The following is a 20,522-nucleotide window of genomic DNA, read 5'->3' as shown; positions in this document are numbered from 1 at the left end:
TGCAAACTCGACAATACCAAGGAACAAGTCCTTGCTATTAATCAGAAACCATTGCTGTGCACTTACCGCGGGGAAGGAGAAAGAGAATGTGATAAGCAAAAGAGTCCTGGCTTCATCATTTTTAGCAATGATAAGAGTCTGGAACAATGTTGATATAAAATAGAAAAATGGTCTTTGTTGCACAGCATCCTATTGGACTTCTAAGTTGCAGAATCTCTTCAGTTACTGGTAAAACAAGTAAAAAGTACTTTAAACTCATCACGTCCCGGTTCAGGATCCAATCATGAACTATCATCCATTTTCTCAAGTAGCAAAACTACTTCTCAATTGTCTTATAGCCTCCGGTCTCACTGTAGTATACAGGTACTCACGTAGCAGTAACTATTAATCTATCAGCATGGTTTAAAATTTATTCTTCATTAAGGAAAGTAAAAGATCCTTTTTCTTTTTCCAAGCTAAAAATATACCATTTCACCTCATTAGTTACCTTTTCTGGCCTTCATTGGGCAGCCAGAATAACGTGTTTTGGCCACTTGAAAGTCTATAACTTCTTTTGAATAACCTTGTCAGGTTTTATGAAATGCATCCCTGCCTAATATGCTTAAAAGAATGACAATGTTGCCATTCATTTTGTTCTCGTTCTCTTCTTTCCTAAGACTTTGTTTCAGCAGTGGCAACAACTGATTCTTGTGAAATGCTTGTAGAATAGAATAGTATAATTAATAAAAGCTGCAAGGGTCCAGTTCTGTGATTAATGTGTGCTCCTTGCTGGTTCTCAAGCCACCCTAAATGAGGACACTGCATCTGTCACTGAGATGCCATTAGATTTTTGTGTCATTATTTGCTGGCTAAATTGTTCAGATATTTTTCAACTAAACATGATAGGCTGAAAAATAATCACTCTTTTCAGTGACCTTCTCGGGGTTTTAAGCTGTGGTATGGGAAGCAAGGCGATTGCTCAAAATTAAAACAATCTCTCTTTTTGAAGAAAGGGAGTGATTTCAAAAGTCAAAGTGTATCATTTAAAATGACCCACATAAATGACAGATATAAAATGTGGTGCCCTCTGAAATGAAACTCCGTGATAGAGCACTCCAAGTTTCTTTGGGTTTTGATTCAGTGATTCTATATCCACTATGTTCTGGTTTTAGTAATAAAAACATAAAGCTCTCATTGTTCATTTTAAGACTTTGAATAGCTTCCACTGCTGTAATGAAGCCTTTGCAGGCCGTGCCATGGGTATTTCAGAATTTCACAATACGTTCTGCCAGGAAAGTGGAGATGTTGAGGTGGAAGCTATGGATTCATTCACATTTTATCGTTGATACACTCGATCTGCATCACTGTTATTGCTTTCATTTATTGGCACTTATCCCTGCTACTACAGTCTGGAATCAGAAAGAAAAGTCAATCTCTCTTTTTTAATATGTACATATGCGAGTATGCACATATCACCACTAAAAACAAGTCCGTGTAGGGAAAACTGTTGTGCTCTAAATGTTAATTTTGCCAGCCTGTAATTTATGTGCAACCCATTTCCTGGCGATGAGTTTGCAGTGGCATGAGTGACTGAATTTAGTAAAAAAAGTTTCTCTCAAATAAATGTAACTCCCTGTATAGATAAATGGATAGATCATACACTTTCTCTACAACTGCAGCATCTTCCTCTGTGAATGAACCATTCAGATTCAGATTTTTGTCAGGAGTAACGCATTGCTTGGAGTTAGCAACACTTTACCAAAAGGTCAATGAGTGGATACTGATAGGAAAAGATCATCTCATGCTCACATCTCTATTTCTACATTCTCCAGTGGAGCAGTGCCGCACTCTGTGCTCGGCTGGCAGCGGTGGAGCTCGAGCCCTCTGCTCTGCAGTACTGCCTCTGTCGGAAGGGGCTGTTTCTCTGTAATTACTTAACAGAGGAAAACCACACTTTAATATTTGTCTCTAAGATTAAACGCAGGCCCAGTGGAATTAGTGAGAAATAGCGGTAGGCGATATAAAAGCTTTCATTTATAGCATCCTTGTTGCAGGACCCAACAGCACTGCCATTGGCAGCTAATACAAAGTCAATTAAATAAAAGGCCTCTTTCTTATGAAAGATCTTAAACATAGCTAAAATAACTCAGATATGAAACGCTGATAGACAACCAAAGATTTTTTTATCAGTTGTTGATAAAATACTGTGGGCAATCGTGAAGAACCTGGGCAAAAGGATATTTGCATTGTACTGCAAAATAAATAATAGTTTAATTTTTGTGGCTTCATCTTGGTTTCATTCCACAGAAGAAGGTATGCTGTCTTTAGAAAATGAGTTTTATCTCTAATTTTTCATTTTCAGGCAGTATTTCTTAAATGACCTACAAACTAATTAATTTTCCCCTTGAAAATGTCGATTTCCCAATGATCATTAGCCCTCAGAAACGTAACACAAAATAATGTTCTTACACAAGTGGAAAACATTAATTTAATATAGCAGTCCTTCTTTAACACAAAGCTTCTTTTCATCTAGTTACCAGTGTTTCTTGAGGATAACTAAACACGTATTACATGTTGAGAATGATTACTGTGTGTCCAGAAATTCAAGCCTTAATGAAAAATTCATCCAGAGGAAGCCGTACAACTGTAGTTTTATTTTCCAGAGAAGCCAGAGAACAGAAGTTCACCAGTTTCATTATATTTCAATGGCAATTGGCATGTAACTCCCACAGGCTTTTTGAAAATCTTAGCCGGAGGGTACTAACCTTCATGACACACCATAAGATGAGGAGAGTAACCATTTGTTACAAAATATATGGGTTTAGTTCTCTTTTGCCACAGGCACAGTGAAAAAGGAAAAATACAACTGCCTTAGCCATATGTAACCGCTGGTGTTGTTACCAGCAACCCCCCCCGAATATGCCCTATTTGCTCACAATCAAGAGAATCTGTTGAAATCCTGGTGAAAAGTTTCTTTTTCTGTCATTTATGCCACTCCACTCTGCTGCCTCTTCTTCGGCCGGGGGACCCGTAGCCCAGCAAACCCTGCTGCTAATGAGAGGCAACGAACCGTCCTGCCAGCCCGGGAGCTGCACACAGGCTGGACTGGTGTCGTGGTTTAACCCCAGTCAGCAACTAAGCACCACGCAGCCGCTTCCCCCTCCCCCTCCCAATGGGGTGAGGAGGAGGAAAGCAAAGGAAAAAAAAAGTAAAACTCGTGGGTTGAGATAAGAGCAGTTTAATAACTAAAGTAAAATATAATACTAACAATAGTAATAATGAAATATAATAATAATAGTAATGAAAAGGAATGCAACAAAAGAAGGGGGGGGGAAGAAAAAAACCAGTGATGCACAATGCAATTGCTCACCACCCGCTGACCGATGCTCAGTTAGTTCCCGAACCGCGATCCGCGCCTTCCGGGCAGCTCCCCCCTGTTTATATACTGGGCATGACGTTCCATGGTATGGAATACCCTTTGGCTAGTTCAGGTCAGCTGCCCCGGCTCTGCTCCCTCCCAGCTCCTTGCACACCTGCTTGCTGGCAGAGCATGGGAGACTGAAAAGTCCTTGGCTTAAGATAAGCGCTACTTAGCAACAACTAAAACATCAGAGTGTTATCAACATCATTCTCACACTAAATCCAAAACACAGCACTGTGCCAGCTACTAAAAAGAAAGTTAACTCTGTCCCAGCCGAAACCAGGACAACTGGGAAAAGGAATACGTGGTATATCACTGTTTCAAACCCCTATAATTTTGAGCAAGAAAAACAGGCGTGTTAAATATAATACGCTAAATATATCAATCTTGCAGTACTTGAAGCAAATTTGTGATTAACTGTTTGTCTTTTTGCTATTTTTGTTTTGCTTTTTCCTCTTCTATCAGCCAGCCCCAGTGTAGCCAACACAGAGAGCTAAAGAGAAGCAGCAAGAGATGAACAAGCTATAACCTGTCGTCTTGTCTGAGCTCAGATTTCTCCTACAAATGACAATCAGTCCAAATAGATGATCACTAACTCACCTATAAATTCTTCTCAATAGACTTTACGTACAACAGGCTTACTAATCTCTATAGCTTACAATATTCCTGATTTAGCATGAATTGCACTCCTGCACTAAAGAAGCCCAGAAGATGAAGGATACTTGTGATGCATATTTATACACTTTTAATAGCCAGGCAGTAGGGGAAAATTAATGAAAGTTCAACTTTCCATTTGTTGCAGCAGATGTATTTAGACAGGTATGGTTATAAATTAAGATGTTGCCCACAATTAGTATTTAGCTATTAGACTGCCAACTTTTTTATATAAGTATGTTTTATAACAGATTTGCAAACTTTTGGAGAACTAGCACTCTTGTAAGTCTTTGGAGGCAGTTTATGTTGTTTTTCCCTTTATACCATAAGCTTCTATAAAAAATATGTGTTCTGTTGTTCTCATAAATCTTGAAGCCCGATAGGAATATTGTAAAATTGCAGTTCAGTGTTTAATGTTCATGCGAGTCCCATGGTATGGCTGATAAATAGTGGGGGAAGATGAGAAGTGCTGGTGATATGCCTTTATTACTAATGCTTCTTCTCCCTTATTGTAGATTAAAAACCTAACCCAACTGCTTTCAATTTTCTGAAGCTAATTTCTGCAGCTCACTGACCTTTCAGTATATTGAGCTTTTCCTTATCCGTATATCTTTGCTTTTATTTTTCAGGACGCTACACTGCTTTCTCTATTCCAACCACCAAACTTGCCCCAATTAGCAAAGCTTTCTCCCCTGTAGGTACTATATTGAGTGTGTAACACAGACCAGAAAGAAATCGCATGGAAAGAAACCTCATAATCACCCATCACTGGACACCTCTACCGAGTTTTAAAGAAAAGATTCTGTTTAGTGTTTTGGGATAGGTGATGTTAAAGAGCCTGGAGAGCCAATGGTAAATCCCCAGGTCAGGCTGGCCTCAAACCCTCATCCCAGTACGTGCGTCCCAGCCCCGCGCTGCTCGGTGTGCCCGGGCAGCGGCACGGCTGGCCGGCCGGAGGGGCTGATACAGCTGAGCAATAACCTGGCAGAAAAGGATGATTTTCCAGCCATATCAGTTCCCCCTTTCTGCTTCTGTAAAGAACTGATGATTCAAAAAGAAGAGGCTGGCATGAGCTGGAAATAAATAGGTGATAGATACGGACTGGTTAAGTTGCTTTAAGAAAATGCACAACAAACCACAGCTGTGGGCTGCCATTGAGCTCAGGGTTAAGCATTTTGCCTACCAGGAATTCAGGAGAAATGCTTCCTAAGGAGACTTGTGTTGTGCACAAACTGGACCATGTGGTTATCATGTCATGCATAAGTGTTATACGGTATTTAATACACAATGGGTTGAAGGTTCGCATTCATTCTTGTTGCTTTACGGATAGTGTTTCCATTAAATATGTTTTTCTGATGTCTTGATTTTAGAACATGTAATTAAAATATACCTGAGGTATCCTGTTGCTTAATTTGCAGTTTGATTAAAAATTATAGCTGTTTCACATACTTCATTTAGCAAAAATTACCAATAGATGGATTAATTTATGCTAATAAGCTGTGCTTCACTATCAGCAGTATTTCAGCTCTGTGTGTTCTCTCTGGGTCCCAGTGGTCTACTAATTTAGCTGCTTATTGTAATACACGTATAGTTGCCTTGGAAAACTTCTCTTGAACTGCTGCTTTGATTGTGCTTGGATTCGTCTTAATCTTTTTTTTTTTTTCCTTCAGCTGTCAACTAAGCCTTAATCTCTGCAACCTTCTTGCTTTGCTTGTTTACTAGTTTAAGTATTAACGAGCATTGTTTTACTGTCAGTGCTAATTGGTCAAGTAGTTTTCAAATTATCCTGTGTGCTCAATCCTTAGTTTAGACGACTTTGGATAAAGCAGGCAAATTAGGCAACTGAACACAATTAAAGAGTTATATTTATGAAGTGCGGTCCCCCAAAATCTCTCTCCTGCCATCAAGGACAGGCACACTCCCGTGCTGTGCCCGTTGGTTGACTAAAGAGATCCCCCATGTCAACACGCAGTTCTGCATTTGCTTGTATGAACAGGCTTTTCATGTTCAGGCAGTGATTGCTAACCCCTCTAGATGTCCTTTTTTCTGTTACCCACAAATGCTATTTTAAAAAAGCTTATTTAATACCCTGCAATCTTAATGCAGACAGAAATTACAGTAGGCGTTTTGCAAGTAAAAAGGCTGTAAAACTAGGGCTACTGGAATTTCCCTTCTGCCTCTTAATCAAATATTTAACTCATCAGGAACATTTAAATGCCTAAATATCAATTTAAAAGCAAACTTCAGCTATATCTAAAACAGTGCTTTGTGCAGGCATTGTGGAATTTAAAAGGACATGGAAAAATCACTGTCAGGAGAGAAATGAGTAGAAATCCCAATGTTAATTTTTTCCGTGAGACGTATAAGAATCCATTTCCAGATAACAAGCTGTCTGTGTTTCCCTGCTGAGTTCAGTTCAATGGGAGAAGCATCAAACTCCAGATTCTCTATACAAAGCAAGCCCATTTTCAAGTTGTAATTTTTTAAGCACGCATTAGTTAAAGCAGATCCATAATCCCCCATCAATATTAACTTTCATCCTGGGAAATGTACAAACCCCTTCATAAACATCAGGATTACTTCAGTCTGCTGTTTATTTTATCTGATGGAATATTAAAAATCAAATAGGGGGAATGTTTTTTACTTTACTGCCTGCTTTTGAAAATCAGATTATCTGACGACAAATGTTAAAAATCCTTGTGTGTCATATTTGTGTGTTATTTACATTATTTGTAACCGTGCATTTCACAGGCCTTTTGTTCAATGACTACCATTAATCAATATGACTTGAATATGTACATTCCATAGGTAAAGGGATCGGCAAGATTGCAGAAGCAGTAAAGCCCACCCAAAAGTTTCACCCCATTGAGGCACTTGAGCCTGGAACTGAATATACAGTTCGTCTAGTGACTAAGAATTGGGTTGATAACAATAGCATTTTTGAAGATGTAATTGAGACAAGGGGGAGAGGTGAGACATGAAACCCTTCAAGGTGATAAAGATTTGTTTTCAATGTAAATAAATGTGGAGGTTACATCTTACGTTGTGCAGTGAAAGTGTACCGAAATCATAGTTTTGTTCTGTGATTTTTAAGTTGACCCTTGCAGTTGAATCCCATGGGAGCGTAAACGCATCCGTGGTTCTCGGCTGAGTCCTACGCTTTACTTGACGCACAATAGCCTGGAACAATTACAAACCTTTACAAAACAGTTTTCCCTCCTATGCGATTTTGAAAGGGTAGTGCTGTGATAGAATCCATTTTAAGTGTGCCAGTCCAGTGGTTTGCATGTATCGGGTGCACTTTTAACTCTATTTCTTTCGCAAAACTGCTTTTGCATGAGAGGCTTAACAATTCTCTGTTCAGCTTTCCTATTTGGCATTAATCCTTTGAGTCAACTACTCTCTCAGAATTACCTTTCCAAAATGTCTGTATTGTGCCTTGTAGACTGCGCATTCCCCTTAAACCTAAAAATGTCACGCTCTGGACATATTTCTGTCTTGTATTTCTTCAGGTTGAACACAATAAGTAGTGATAGACTGATTCAATTAGAATCCAGTGAAGAACATGTTATGTGTTCGTGTTATAGTAGGGTGATGCCCTTTTCCTCTGATTAATTGTCATCTTTTTTACTCCTCTTCTGTTTCACAAAGCCTATGCTGGCATTTACGATGGAATTTCCACCCAGGGGTGGTTTATTGGACTGATGTGCGCCATCGCTTTGCTCACCTTACTGCTGCTAACTATTTGCTTTGTCAGAAGAAATAAAGGAGGAAAATATTCAGGTAAATGGATTTACTGTCCTTTCGCTATGTTCACATGTTAATAACAAGCATCCTTCAGACTTTTACCTCTGGAGGCTGCAAAGCCGCCAGCCGAAACATCCAATTAGGATTTGTAGCTTTTGATAAATATCCGCAGAATGGATTCTAATGAATATAAGTGAACGTGTGCTCTCTGGGTGAGATAGTGCTGTGTGCTGGTCAGAGATCTTGCTAAGGCCTTTGATAGTGCTCGTTGAATCTTCCAGTATTTAATCCAGCCTTAGAGTCAAGGTCCTTCACCAGCTGCACCTCTGAGCCCCTGTTAGCAGGGCTACCTGCTCACGTTCCACCTGATAACTGCTACTTGGCATACTAACTGATATAACTTCCAGGGGTAGCCAAACTGCTTAACAATAGAATATTTTGCTGAAAGTAATTCTGTAGTTTTCAAAGCAATCTGTAAGGATTTAAGTGTAAATATTTAAGTATAAATCTGGTTGTCCAGAGAGGTGGTAGATGCCCCATCCCTGGAAACATTCAAGGTCAGGCTGGACGGGGCTCTGAGCAACCTGATCTAGCTGAAGGTGTCCCTGCTCATTGCAGTGGGGTTGGACTAGATGACCTTTAAAGGCCCCTTCCAACCCAAACCATTCTATGATTCTATAAACACCTGCTAGCTTTCTTAAAAATGAGGGAATGGCCCCAAACCCTCGATGGAAGCATGCTGATTGTGTCCAGCCAGACATGCGGTGCGAGCTGCTGCCCTCCAGGTTAGGCTGTAAGTGATGACAGGCGGTTTTCCCATTGCACCTGCGAAAAGAAAAGTCCACGGCGGAACATGGCGTACAGATCTGTGCTTTATTTTATTTGTACAGTGAAAGAAAAAGAAGATTTGCATCCAGATCCCGAAGCTCAATCAATAAAAGATGAAATCTTTGGGGAATATAGGTAAATAGGACCTGCTTTAACAAGCGTTTGTGTTTGTTGGGGTTTTGTTTGCTTCCAGATGTCATCATTATTTAGGACATTTTTATAGCATGCAATTAACGCTATTTTTCATTTTCGAAGCAAACCTCATAGGAGTGGATAATAGTAGGAATATAAAGGTATATCCAGTATACTTAAATCCATCCAAGTTGGGATATAAGTAAATGTTGATGTATCAGTGGTTATTTTTCACTTGTTTTTTGGGTTTTTTTAATTAGCATTGTATGAATAATGTAAATATATATTATAATTTAGGTTCCTGCTGTAATGTCCACTGAAGTCAATAGAAAGACTTTCATGTCTTCAGTGGGTTTCTGAAACCCAGTCAGGCCCAAATCGTGTAATATGGGGAATGCTCATTTTGTGGAAGAAAACAAAGAAAAGCTTGAAATACAGTAAGAGATGGCAAAACCCAAACAAACCTCACTACAGAAGTTTCTGTAGGAGAACTGAAATTATCACTTTGGCTGCTTCAAAATAATTAAAGCTTACAATATTACGTAACTGAGGTATGAAAAAAAATACATCATTGTAAGAACCGTGCTGGAAAACTGGTGTCGCTGGCCTTAAGGGCATAAAATTTCTGTTGAAATCCCACTTTATATATACTACATTATTTGTACTGGAATAGGGATTTTTTTCTGCATAATTTCATCTTTATTTAATTTTTAATGCTTTCTAATGGGACAAATATTTAGAAAGGTAAGAAAGTCCTGAGGTTAATAACTTTGACCCCCCTCCTTTCCCCCCAAACTCCAAACTTGTCTTTTTTATAAATAGAAATGCCATGTGCAGAAAAGTAACAAATATTTTTACTGTAGTGATTATACACGTTATTGATTATATGCTGAAGAGGTAAAGTTCAGGTACATTTCTCTGTCCTTCCTTAGGTAACATTACCAAAGCTTTGACACTGAGTTGGCATCAGCAAGGGCCATAACTGAGTAATTATGTACCTAGTTCAGAGGCCTAATTTGGTTTTTTTGTAATCTTTTAATTTATATTCCCAATCCCCCCAAATGTCATGTTCAGTCAGAAGTCAAACTCCTTGCATTCTTCTTCTGCGGTAGCATTAGGAGGAATGGCCAGTGGAATTTCCTTTTTTTCCTGAATTTTGGTGGTGGGTCTGTCCTTTTTCATGAAATGGCCATTGAACATAGACTGCATATGAGCAGATACAGACACTCTGATTCTGCTTTAGTTTTTCCCTGTTCCGCCCCTTTACAGACAGAAACTCCATCAGTTACAGTAAGATAACAGCAGAACAAATGAAAAAAGGGAAAAAAGCCCCTCTGTTAGTCGTCTAAAATCAAATGCTCACAAAGCAGTGAGATATAACCTACAGCTGATGCCTCATCCCACAACTTTACGTCATTCACCCACCCACCTCAAAAGAAAAATGAAATAAATAGGCCCAGAATATTGCCCACTGTTTTGTAAAATGTAAATGTCCCTTTCTGCAAGGTGCCGAAGACTTGACATCAGCACTGATCGCTGATACGGATCCCTCAGATCCTTTCCAACATTGCCTTTTCTTTCCCCTTCACTTTCTGTCCATCCTTCTGTCTGTCCAAGGCAAAAGGGGGAAAAAACCCAAAACACACGTCTAGTCTTCATTGATGTTTGCCTTTTTAACCAATTCCATTGTTGTAATAATCACAAAATCATGTACGTGGGGAATTCAGGTCGGTGTGCATGACCTGTTTGAGGTGCACCAGACCGAGCAGGACTCACGGGGTCAGATCATTCTCAATGTACAGCCCCCATAGAAATGTTTCCCTCGCTTTTCCCTCCTGCTGCTTTCTTTCGCAATAAAAGAGCAGTTTCCATGCTTGCAATTAAAAGCTAGATTTTCGGAAAGGCATTTCTTTGTTTTGTAGTGACAGCGATGAAAAGCCACTGAAAGGCAGCCTCCAGTCAATTAACGGGGACATTAAAGCCACTGAAAGTGCTGATAGTCTGGTAGATTATGGAGAAGGGGAGCATGGGATGTTCAATGAAGATGGTTCATTTATTGGAGCTTATTCTGGATCTAAGGAAAAAGGATCAGTGGAAAGCACTGGGAGTTCTACGGCAACTTTTCCTCTCCACGCCTAAAACATTAGCAAGAATGATTCGTGTTTAATTGTGATATTTATCTTGATTAGTACCCCACAGTTACCGCATGTGATTGGAAGCAGGTTGCCAATTGAGCCAGTCAGGAACCTGACATCCAGGTAATATAAAAATAAGTCACTGCCACTAAAAGATGATTTTCCATCCTAATTTCCAGGTGTTTTCTTCTAATTAAAACAAAACAAACAATTCTTTGCTATACAAAATGTCTTAGTCTCACCAAAACAGAATTACTCAGTGTTACATCTGTGTACTTAACTGCTACTCCATGTGTTTCTTAGGTTTGGAATATGTTTCTCTGTATAGTACTTTTTTTTCCTGTATGGCTGTTGTCACTTTGTACATACATTTGTATGTAGTATTCCCTCATGTACCGTGGCCTCGGCATTGTAGAGGTTATAACACAACGAGAAAATCAAACAAAACCAGCAGGTTACTCTGCAAAGTGACACAATGCATCCTACTGAGAAAAACAATAATCTAAAATACCGGAGAAATATATTCTATATATTGTATAATTTTTCACAAAGAAATAAACTCCTTTGCTTATGATACTCTAAAATTATTTTAGTGGTTACAGCTGACTGCAACTACCAATACTTAGAGATGCAACTTTATCCACAGAAAAATTGCTCTTAAAAGACAAAGCTCTGGCCTTGTGGATGGATCTTCTGTCCAGTAGCTGGCACTATTTCCTTAAATAAGTTAAGCTGCAGTAACTTTCCTGTGGCAAGGCAAAACAGGGTTCCCATCCACCATCATTAGAAAGTATTTTAATTTGTTTTCCCGAGTCTCTGCAAGCTGCATTTCTAAGCAAAATGCTTGTTGTCTGTCTCATATCTGTATATTTGTGCGCTAGCATACCTTTCATGGAGACGTTGTACATATGATATTAATATTGACACAAGTAAAAATCAGCCTTGTTTTATTTGGAAATGAGACATGTTGCTAGCATGAGTCTGTATAGCTGTGTAGGAATGAATAGGACTGCTTCTCAATATGAGTTTGGACCAGCAATGCTAGTTTTCAGAGGGAGTTATGTGTATACCGGTCATATAAATCTCACATCTTCCTAGTATCACATACAATAGACCTACCTGACTTTCCAGAGATCGTTTATTTTCAAGCTATTCATTGTTAAATAAACAAAAGCAGAAGCAAAGAGAAAATATTATGGTATAGTTTCTTTTATATTTTGTTTACTGAATGCTGGTTTAAATCTGATTCTTTTCTTTGCCTCTCCAACACTAACTCAGCAAAGCTGTACAGCACATTTTTTTGGTCTTTTTATAGTGGAATCTCCTGAATTTCTTTAAAAGCATTTGTATTTTTGAATATGCTTATTTGACTACAGTATCAATGTGGCTTCATTTCTTCTTGCACTTACAAATGACTGTCACTTCAATTATAATTTTTTTTTTAAATAGTTACTGCAGGAGGAATAGATCCTAAAAGCCGTTTTGCATCGTGATAGTAATTAGGCAAATATCCCCAGTGGCTCCTTCATGGTCTCCATTACTTCAATGGAAGAAAGAGAGGAAGCAAGAATTACTCACATGGTTACGAGTTCCCAGTAAGGGCTACAATTAAGACCCGTTAGTTGCCCACAGAAACGTAGGTTGTCACCAGGAGAAAGGCCGTGGTTCCTGTGCAGCTTACCTTACGCGCGGGCTCCTCCCCAGCGCTCAGCCATTTCTGAAAGCAGTAAGTGGCCTTTGGTGCTCGATGCTTCTGCATATCTGTTCCTCTTTTTTCTTTTTCTTTTTTTTTTTTTTAATTTTAGCTTGTCAGGGCTTTTCATATAGCCTCTATTTGGGAAAAGCAAAGCCCAAACAGCCGGCCCGAAACCCCCAGTGATGCCGTGCGTATGAGTATAAAGGGATGAGTGGAAATCTGCCCTGAGGCAAAAATCACCCCGCTCCATGTCAGTGACCCAAGTCATTCACTTTTTATTATTTATAAAGTTTTATTTTCTGTATTTCACTCAATCCAAATGCTGAAAAAGTCCACAGTCATTTTCATTTTGGAAAAAAAATCTTCATTTTAGAAAGAAGGGAGTGCATAATTGGAGAAACGTGAAAATTGGCATCTTGTCAACAGAGGCATTTCCCACCAGGATCGTTATCTGCTGACTCTTGTCTGCTGCAGCCCAAACCAGATAAAGTCTAAGAACTGATTAGGCTTGTGACAACCTTTGTTGCAAGCTTTGGGCTGTTTTTAATGTATATTTCCTTTAGGAATCGTCCGCACTAGCGCATGCTCAGGGGGTCTTTGAAATAGGAACAAATTTAGGGAACAAAATTGGGCTGGACTCCCCCAAAGCCTCGCTAACCTCCCCGTGCAGAGGGCTGGGGAAGGGCTGGACCTGAGCCCGGCAGAGCTCTCCCAGCCGTGGGGTCACTAACCAGGGCAGGGCTTTGGGCAGACACCCATGGGTGAGGCTGGGTGCGACCCATCCGCAGTCCCAGTCGTCCATTTTCTTGTCCTTCGGGTCGCTGCAGATCAGCTAGACTCCTTGTCCCAGAAAATTCCTATGTTAAACAGACACAAATTTCAAATCATATTAGTGAGTGTCAAGTTATCGAATAATGAATATAAATCCCCTGTGCTATCACTTGCTCTGTTGCTGCTAAGAGATGTTTATGACATTCCTGTGATGTGCTACTCATCTGTGCCGGTATGAGTGCTTTTTCTATTAAAATTTTAATTCGGATCCTTAAATCTTAATGTTGGTGTTTCATGATGCCTCAGGGCCTAAAAATCATACAGTGACAAAAAGATGTGCAATGGAATTTGTACAGTGTGCACTGACTTTTGAGGAATATGCCCAATGAATATTAAACAAATGGCTAAAACTCCCGGGGAATCTCACTCACCTGAGCTTTTTTCTCTTTCCCAATCATTTCTTTTCCTTTTTTTTTTTTTTCTCCCATTGGGGTTTTATTTTCTATTGTAAGGGTACCACTCATACAGTGTACCTTGGAAAGTGCAGGAAGCTAATGGTGTTTGAGATTTGCTTTCAAAAGTAACCTAACAGAGCAAGCTTAGATTTTCCTGAGCAGCTTTTTGTCATTGCCAGGAGATGGGCTGCATTTTTTTCTAGGGCAGTCTGTTACAGGTGAGAGGAAGTGTGGCCATGTAGGCTGAATAAAAAGTATCACCAACTGTACTGCAGTTCTGAAATAGTACATTAAATCCAATAACTTTTTTTTATTTTCTTTTTTTAACCCTGGCCAGGAGTGTTTATTAAAATTGGTCGATGGAAATCTGTGGTGATTCCATTAATTAATACCTAGCAGGGAATTTCAGACTGCCTGCTGGGAAGAGGGAGTCAGGGATGGCCAGCCGTGTGAGCACGCAGACCATGCTGGATAGGGAATTATTAATTACCCAGTGCCATGGCTGTTAGTTCGGTTACATTTGGTTGCGATACGCCGTTGCATTTTGCTGGCAGTACAAGTGTGAGAGGGGAAATGACACTTTCAGATTTGATATTTTAGTCAACCCGGGATGCAATTTCATCCAGCAAGGAGGAGGCATTTCCCTGGCACCAGGAATCCTGGCTTGCGGATTTAAGCAGCCTCCTTTGGAACAAGAGAGGGATGGAAGTTTCTCAAAAAGTCGTGCAGTTTTGACTGTGCATAAGATTAAGCAAATAAAACCAGCTCTTCCTAACTAATGGGGAAAAAAACCTTGTGCGCCTAGCTCCCATGCAAGTGAGCCGTTTGCGTTCACAGAGCAGCGTACCATTGATTTGGTATGGATTGTAATCTCAGACTTAGGTTTTTATTTAAAAAAAAAAAAATATCTACTGTAATTGCATAGTCAAGAACTTGTAGGAATGGCCCCAGCTCCATTCTCTGGCAAAATTTGGGGACCCAGGCTCAAGAAAACCTCTCTTGCGCTTGACTCTGCTCTTCAGCAAGGATAACGGTACAGGACTGCGTATCGAAGCCCTTCTGGGCCTGAATCTTTAGGAAGAGCAGAATTAGGAACCAAATCAGAAAATGATTTTCCCCTCTGGATAAAAATGTGTGTGTATGTATAATAAATTAAAAAACCTTCTTTGTAACTCAAGTTTTAAATGGATCTAATTAGCATATCATTTAATGATTTATGATATTTGTTCTGTTGTGTTCTTATTACACAAATTTTAATGAGTAGCTCTTTTTCTGATAACTACTTCCATTGACTGAATAGGTCAGATCCAATACATGAGAGGTTTTAATAAAAGTTTTCAGGCCGATACGATTTTCGAGATGAAAACAAATACTAGCACAATCTTTCTATATAAAAAGGTGGGGGTTTTTAACAGTAATTCCTCATGCAGTTTTGTAAACTAAAGTTAGAATAACATTCACTGATCCTTGCGTGCTTCTGAAAGGAAATCTCATCATAATTTTTTATAGTCATTATTTTGCAGATGAGCGGTAAATCTAGATTATTTTACATACCTGTAAGAACAGATATAAAGAAAGGAAATTCTTCACGGCAAGAGACTTTCCTTTGTTTGACAATGGATCAAGCCCTCAGCTGCATCTCTGTTAATGTCTAGTATTTCAAAATAAGGCGTATAAACCGTGTTGGAGTACCAGTACATGTTTACATTGCAGCTCCGTATCTTCTATGTAAAAGTCTCAAGTGATCTGCACTGATTTGTTCAGTTTTCAGGCAGGAACCAGTAGGTGGGTTTGAGCCAAAGCATACTGTCTGTTTCGTTTTTTATTATTATTACTTTAAACAAGATACTTTGTAATTTCATGAGAAAAGATCAAAGCAAATGTGGTGTCACCGTTACAATGTTACTTTTTGAGCTAAATGTTAGTGTGCATTTATTAAAGTTTAGAGAAATGTGTTGTACTGTAGTTGCTGTTTGTATCATGCAGATGTGCACGTATGGTTTTAAAAGATATTTTCATTTTACATGAAATACAACTTTGCTAATAAAAGTTTGACTTGATGTAATCTTCAAAAGCCTTAGCTGTAATCAGCAAGTTTCTCTTTCGTTTTGGTTTGGTTTTTTTTTCTCCTGATACCATTTCTTTGCTGGGAATCTGTTTTAATTGTCATTCATAGTCCTCTCTAGCTTATGGTCTGTGGTGGGTTTTCTCAGCCCCACACCAAGGTCGAGCTGCCCTTGGCTTCCTCTGGGACTGTCGGACACCAGGGACAGACAACCATCTAGGTATGATCTACACCAAAGCAAGGATGAACCTGAACTGCAAACACCCTGAATTCAAATGCCTCATTTATTTCATGGTATGATCATCTCCTGGATCAAACCATCGTCCTCTATAATGTTAGCATCTATAACATGCTTTATATACTCTGTGTCGGTTAACATCACATAGCCTCCCAAGCACACAGAACTTTAAGCTAAGTGGCATGTGAAATACCCACAAAAATAACATTATCCAGTATTAAAATACACTTAGCCATGAAATGGAAGACAAAAGCTCAACATACCAGGCATGAACAGAGGTGAAAGGAGCTGATCCAGTTACACGTGGTAGAATACAGCTATAAAGATCAGCAGCGTGAATTTCTACTCGTCTTCATTAAAGATCACCAGAACAATGGTGATTTTATAAATATCCAGGCACCTAGAAACCCAGTAATACTCATTCTTTTCTTCTTATCCCTTAGTTAGGGAAAACTCCACTTATGCTAAAAGTCTGAAATCTATAGGTATTCATTATTTAGAAATATAACAAATGTTCTTTGTTTGCCAAGGAAAATAGGAAAAGAGCAAAATACCTGAGTTCTTTTGTTACTGAGTATTAAAATGGTCATTCTGTCTTCCCCCCATTCCCCCCCAAATATTCAGTGTTACATGATTTTTTTAATTCTACTCTGCCTGTCAATGGAGAAAGGTTAACCGGGCAGGACCCGTGCGCTGCACACAGGTACACCCGTCTGATACCTGAAACAGCAAAACTGCCACTACTGAGGACTCATTAAAAATCAGCAGACAGATCCATGGCAGCCGATATTGCTGCAAAATCTGTTTTTCAAAAAAAAAAAAAAAGAAAAGGCATTTAACAGAAATTTGAAAGATCTAGCAGTGCTCAACTGTGAGACAAATTACTTACACAGAGAATAATCCCTGCCTTCCAACCCCGGCGTGGTTTCTGTGCTATTGCAAGAGTATTTCACCCAGCGAAAGAATGCTCTTGTACATTTTTTTCTTCCTCATGTTTTTAGCTACTTCACTTCAGCAGGAAGGTTTCAGGGCTTTTTTAATGCATTCTTACGTGCAAAAACTCTTGAATACATTCAGTGCAAATGCAGAAACAAGTAGGACTGTGCTAACTAGCATTCACCTTTCAGGAAGGCATCAAGGGCATCCCAAGTTTTTTTTATTATTATTCATATTCTGGAATAATGAGATTTACACTTTTCTCAATAACATAATGGAGAGGAAAAAGTCTTACAATCATGTGCTTCACTGGAGTGAGAATAAAGATGCTGCTGCCACCATCAAGTGCATGGGCTGCAGATCCCAGCTCACCACATCCCACAACCTCTGCTGACACCCAGCCGACAAATCCCTGAGCAAAAGTTTAAGGAGAAAGTACGGGACCAAAATACTTTTATTTGACATTTTGCTTTTAATACCAAGTTGGCGTTATTGGCACTATTTTGGGGGAGAGCATTATTTCTAATGTTCAAACATTTAATTCCGTTCTTCAGTATTACAATGAAATGTCATTGCTTTTGGACTTTTACCATCTGTTAATAAGCTTGAAGCGCAGAGAAGTCAGTCACTCACCCAGTGGGAGATACCAGCAGTCTCACTCATTGGAAATGTGTAAGCTCTGCAGATTTATAAGCCTTATTTCACAAGACCTGTGCGTTGTTTTTGCCGTGCTCGAGGCCCTGGTGGCCTCACTGAGGCCACATCCCCGTTTGATGTGGCTAAAGCTGCACAGAAGGGCTGTCCCACCCTGCCACTGCCCGGAGATATGGGTATTTCTGTAAAAAACCACCCTGCCCCACTGCCTGGCCCCACAGCTGGCAATACCCGCTGTCCTGCTTCCATTTACAGAGCATCTCTGTAGGCGCAGGAGACATTCCTGCCTGGCTGCAGCACTCTTTGCATTTAAAAAAAAAAATTGCCTGTAGAGTTTATACACCTACGTTGCATATCCAGCCCAGCCTGGGGGTTGCAGCATGGTCCTCCCCATTTGCTTGGGACATCAGGGCAGGAACATTTCAAAACAGAATACATGCAGCAGTGTTTTGTTTGGTTTTTTTTGCTTTGACAACCTGGTCTTGTTTTGGAGTTCCATGGCTTTGTGTTGCTATGCTTTTTCAGCATGTTTGCAGTACTCTTATTGACTGAAACCTCTAAAAACTGGTGGCTTTGACAGCTGCTCTTCACCTGGGAGAGAGGTGAGAAGCAGTCGGCGTAAGGAGGAGTGGGAGGGTGCGAAGCAATGGGCAGCTGTGGCTGGCACAGGGCGAGCGGGGAACCGGTGCCTTTGCTCAGCGTCTGCTGGGGGTTAGGTGCTGTGCACATTCCTGCAGCCAGCAGCATTTAGCCAGAATAAGAACAAGAACTGGCTCATTTTCAATTGTTCCTCCTGAAGGAAACGAGATAGAGACGGTGTTTCTTTACTAATTACCCTGGTAACAAATCAGTAGGCTTTCCTTCCAATCTGGGGTGCAGTTACCTTTATGACTGCAAAGTGTTTCCATCACCTCTTGACAGATGAGAAAGCGCTGCAGTGGTGTTACAGCTCATTGCATGGGAGCAGGACTGGGAGGTGAGGCCATGTCTCCCATGTGTTTGCTGGGATGGGGATGGAGCTGGAGCTGGAGCTGCAGGAAGCCCCACGGCTGTGGGGAGGTGACCCAGACACCCAGGTGAGAGCATGCCAGCACTGGGAAAATGGATTTGTTACTGCTTTTACCTGAAAGAGCAACGTGGGAAGGTCAGGAGACCTTGCTGGGGAGATTTATGGGGCTGTGATCCCTACCAAAGGGCTTTGCTGCGCTAGGGCTGGTTTACAGCGTGCGCTGTGGGGTTTTCCCCTTTCTCCTGGCTGGATGATGTGGCTGGGCTTCTGTGTTTCTTCTGAAACAGGTTGGTAGTTTTCCCTGAGGCAGCAGGGCTGCCTCTCCTGTGCAAACTTTGGGGTTTTTTTTTCTTCCTCCTGACTCTTTATCAGGATCTGTCTGTATTGATCCCTCAACTCCCCGGTCCCTGGGCTTGGAAAACTTCCAGCCTGTTTGCATCCGTGCTGTACTGGTGCTTCTCCCTCACCATGCATTTTTCTCACCGCCTGTAACCTCCCTCATCTCTTCAGGGTGGAAGAAGTGTTCCACTTACAGAGGCACCTGGGATTTTGAAACTGCCATGGGTCAAGATGTCTGAACTGTTCCAGATTTTTTTTTTTAGTGTTGTTTTTTTCTTTTTGTTTAAAAAAGTTTAAAACTTTTTTTAAGTTAAAAAAAAAAGAAAAAAGAGGGTGAGATTAATCTGCAGGTTTAAGACTCTATGGAATAAATGCTCATTTCTGGGAGAGGAGAGACTCAAAGGGGAGCGTGAGCTGTGCCACGTCCCCCAGCTCCATCACGCAGGGTGCATGAGCCCAGGGAGCGCTGGGTCGGGCACCCCGGGGCAACGTGGGTCTCGTTGGAAAGCAGCGGGCAGAGGGCTGATGCTCAGTATTTAGCTGAAGACACAACAGTTTGTCCAAAATGGTTCCCGCTTGCTCCTCAGAGTGATGTAAAGAAGATCTGTGCAGGCGTTGAGGTCCTCACCAGTGTGTTACTGGTGTGGAGACCTTCCGGATCCCGGTCCTGGTGCAGGATTCAAACCAGGAATGGCTCGTGGTGCTCCCTCCTCTGCGCTTCTGCCACACTGCGTGTCTGCAGGTGACTGGACACATGGTCTTTGGGACTGCTTATATTTTTAAGTGAGTTCTTTTTATGATTATTTATTAAATAATTAAAAGCCCAAATGCAGTTTCTAATAAAAATAAGCTTACCACGTAAGAGGGATGTTATCCTTTATGACTTCAGGCAGTCACTGTTCTGAGTATTTATTTTCCTCTAAGTGGCAATTTATACAAAACATGCATACAAAAAAATTACTGGGCTATTTAGACTGACAGTAGAGTAGCAACTTCCAGTAGAGCAGGAGTTCTGGTTAATTATATATAATTTTAAGAAAGAGTACATTTTTCCAAACTCGGCATGGAACTGAGGCCACTAAGTAAATAAATTTACATAAAGTGCAGTGAAATCAGATCATTTGACACACTAATTCGCCTAATGTAAAAAAAAAACTTGAAAAAAAAAGAAAGTTCTTGAGGAAAAATAGTTGTTGCGAAGAGTAGTGTCAGCAAAGGGATCTGAAAGCGGCAACGACAGGCGGAGGGCGGAATAGCTCTGGAACACAGGTCTTGAGGAACATTGCGAGATAGAGGGGGGAAAGCATCATGGCAGCTATTAAAGCCACTTGTTTTCCCTGTTTCTTCATCAGGAGTAAGTTAAATAACTTTTGTCACAAGTTTTTTTGGGGGAGGAAATTATTTGCTGAGAAATATTTGCCTTGTTTCATTTCCCATCACCATCAGTTGTTGAGGATTTTCAT

General features: G+C 40.3%; 1 protein-coding gene across 1 annotated transcript in view; it reads left to right on the top strand.

Annotated features, from left to right (window-relative positions):
- CHL1 (cell adhesion molecule L1 like) overlaps positions 1–10,900 on the top strand; it is a 91,724-nt gene extending 80,824 nt beyond the window's left edge. The window contains exons 25-28 of the mRNA XM_050904989.1: positions 6,863–7,024; positions 7,706–7,837; positions 8,692–8,764; positions 10,684–10,900. Of these exons, the coding sequence (XP_050760946.1) occupies positions 6,863–7,024; positions 7,706–7,837; positions 8,692–8,764; positions 10,684–10,900 (584 nt within the window). The remainder of the gene's footprint in view (positions 1–6,862; positions 7,025–7,705; positions 7,838–8,691; positions 8,765–10,683) is intronic.
- The last annotated feature ends 9,622 nt before the right edge of the window (positions 10,901–20,522 follow it).

This window comes from Gymnogyps californianus, chromosome 13, assembly GCF_018139145.2.
Source record: "Gymnogyps californianus isolate 813 chromosome 13, ASM1813914v2, whole genome shotgun sequence".
NCBI lineage: Eukaryota > Metazoa > Chordata > Aves > Accipitriformes > Cathartidae > Gymnogyps > Gymnogyps californianus.
This window is presented reverse-complemented; position numbering and strand designations above follow the sequence as displayed.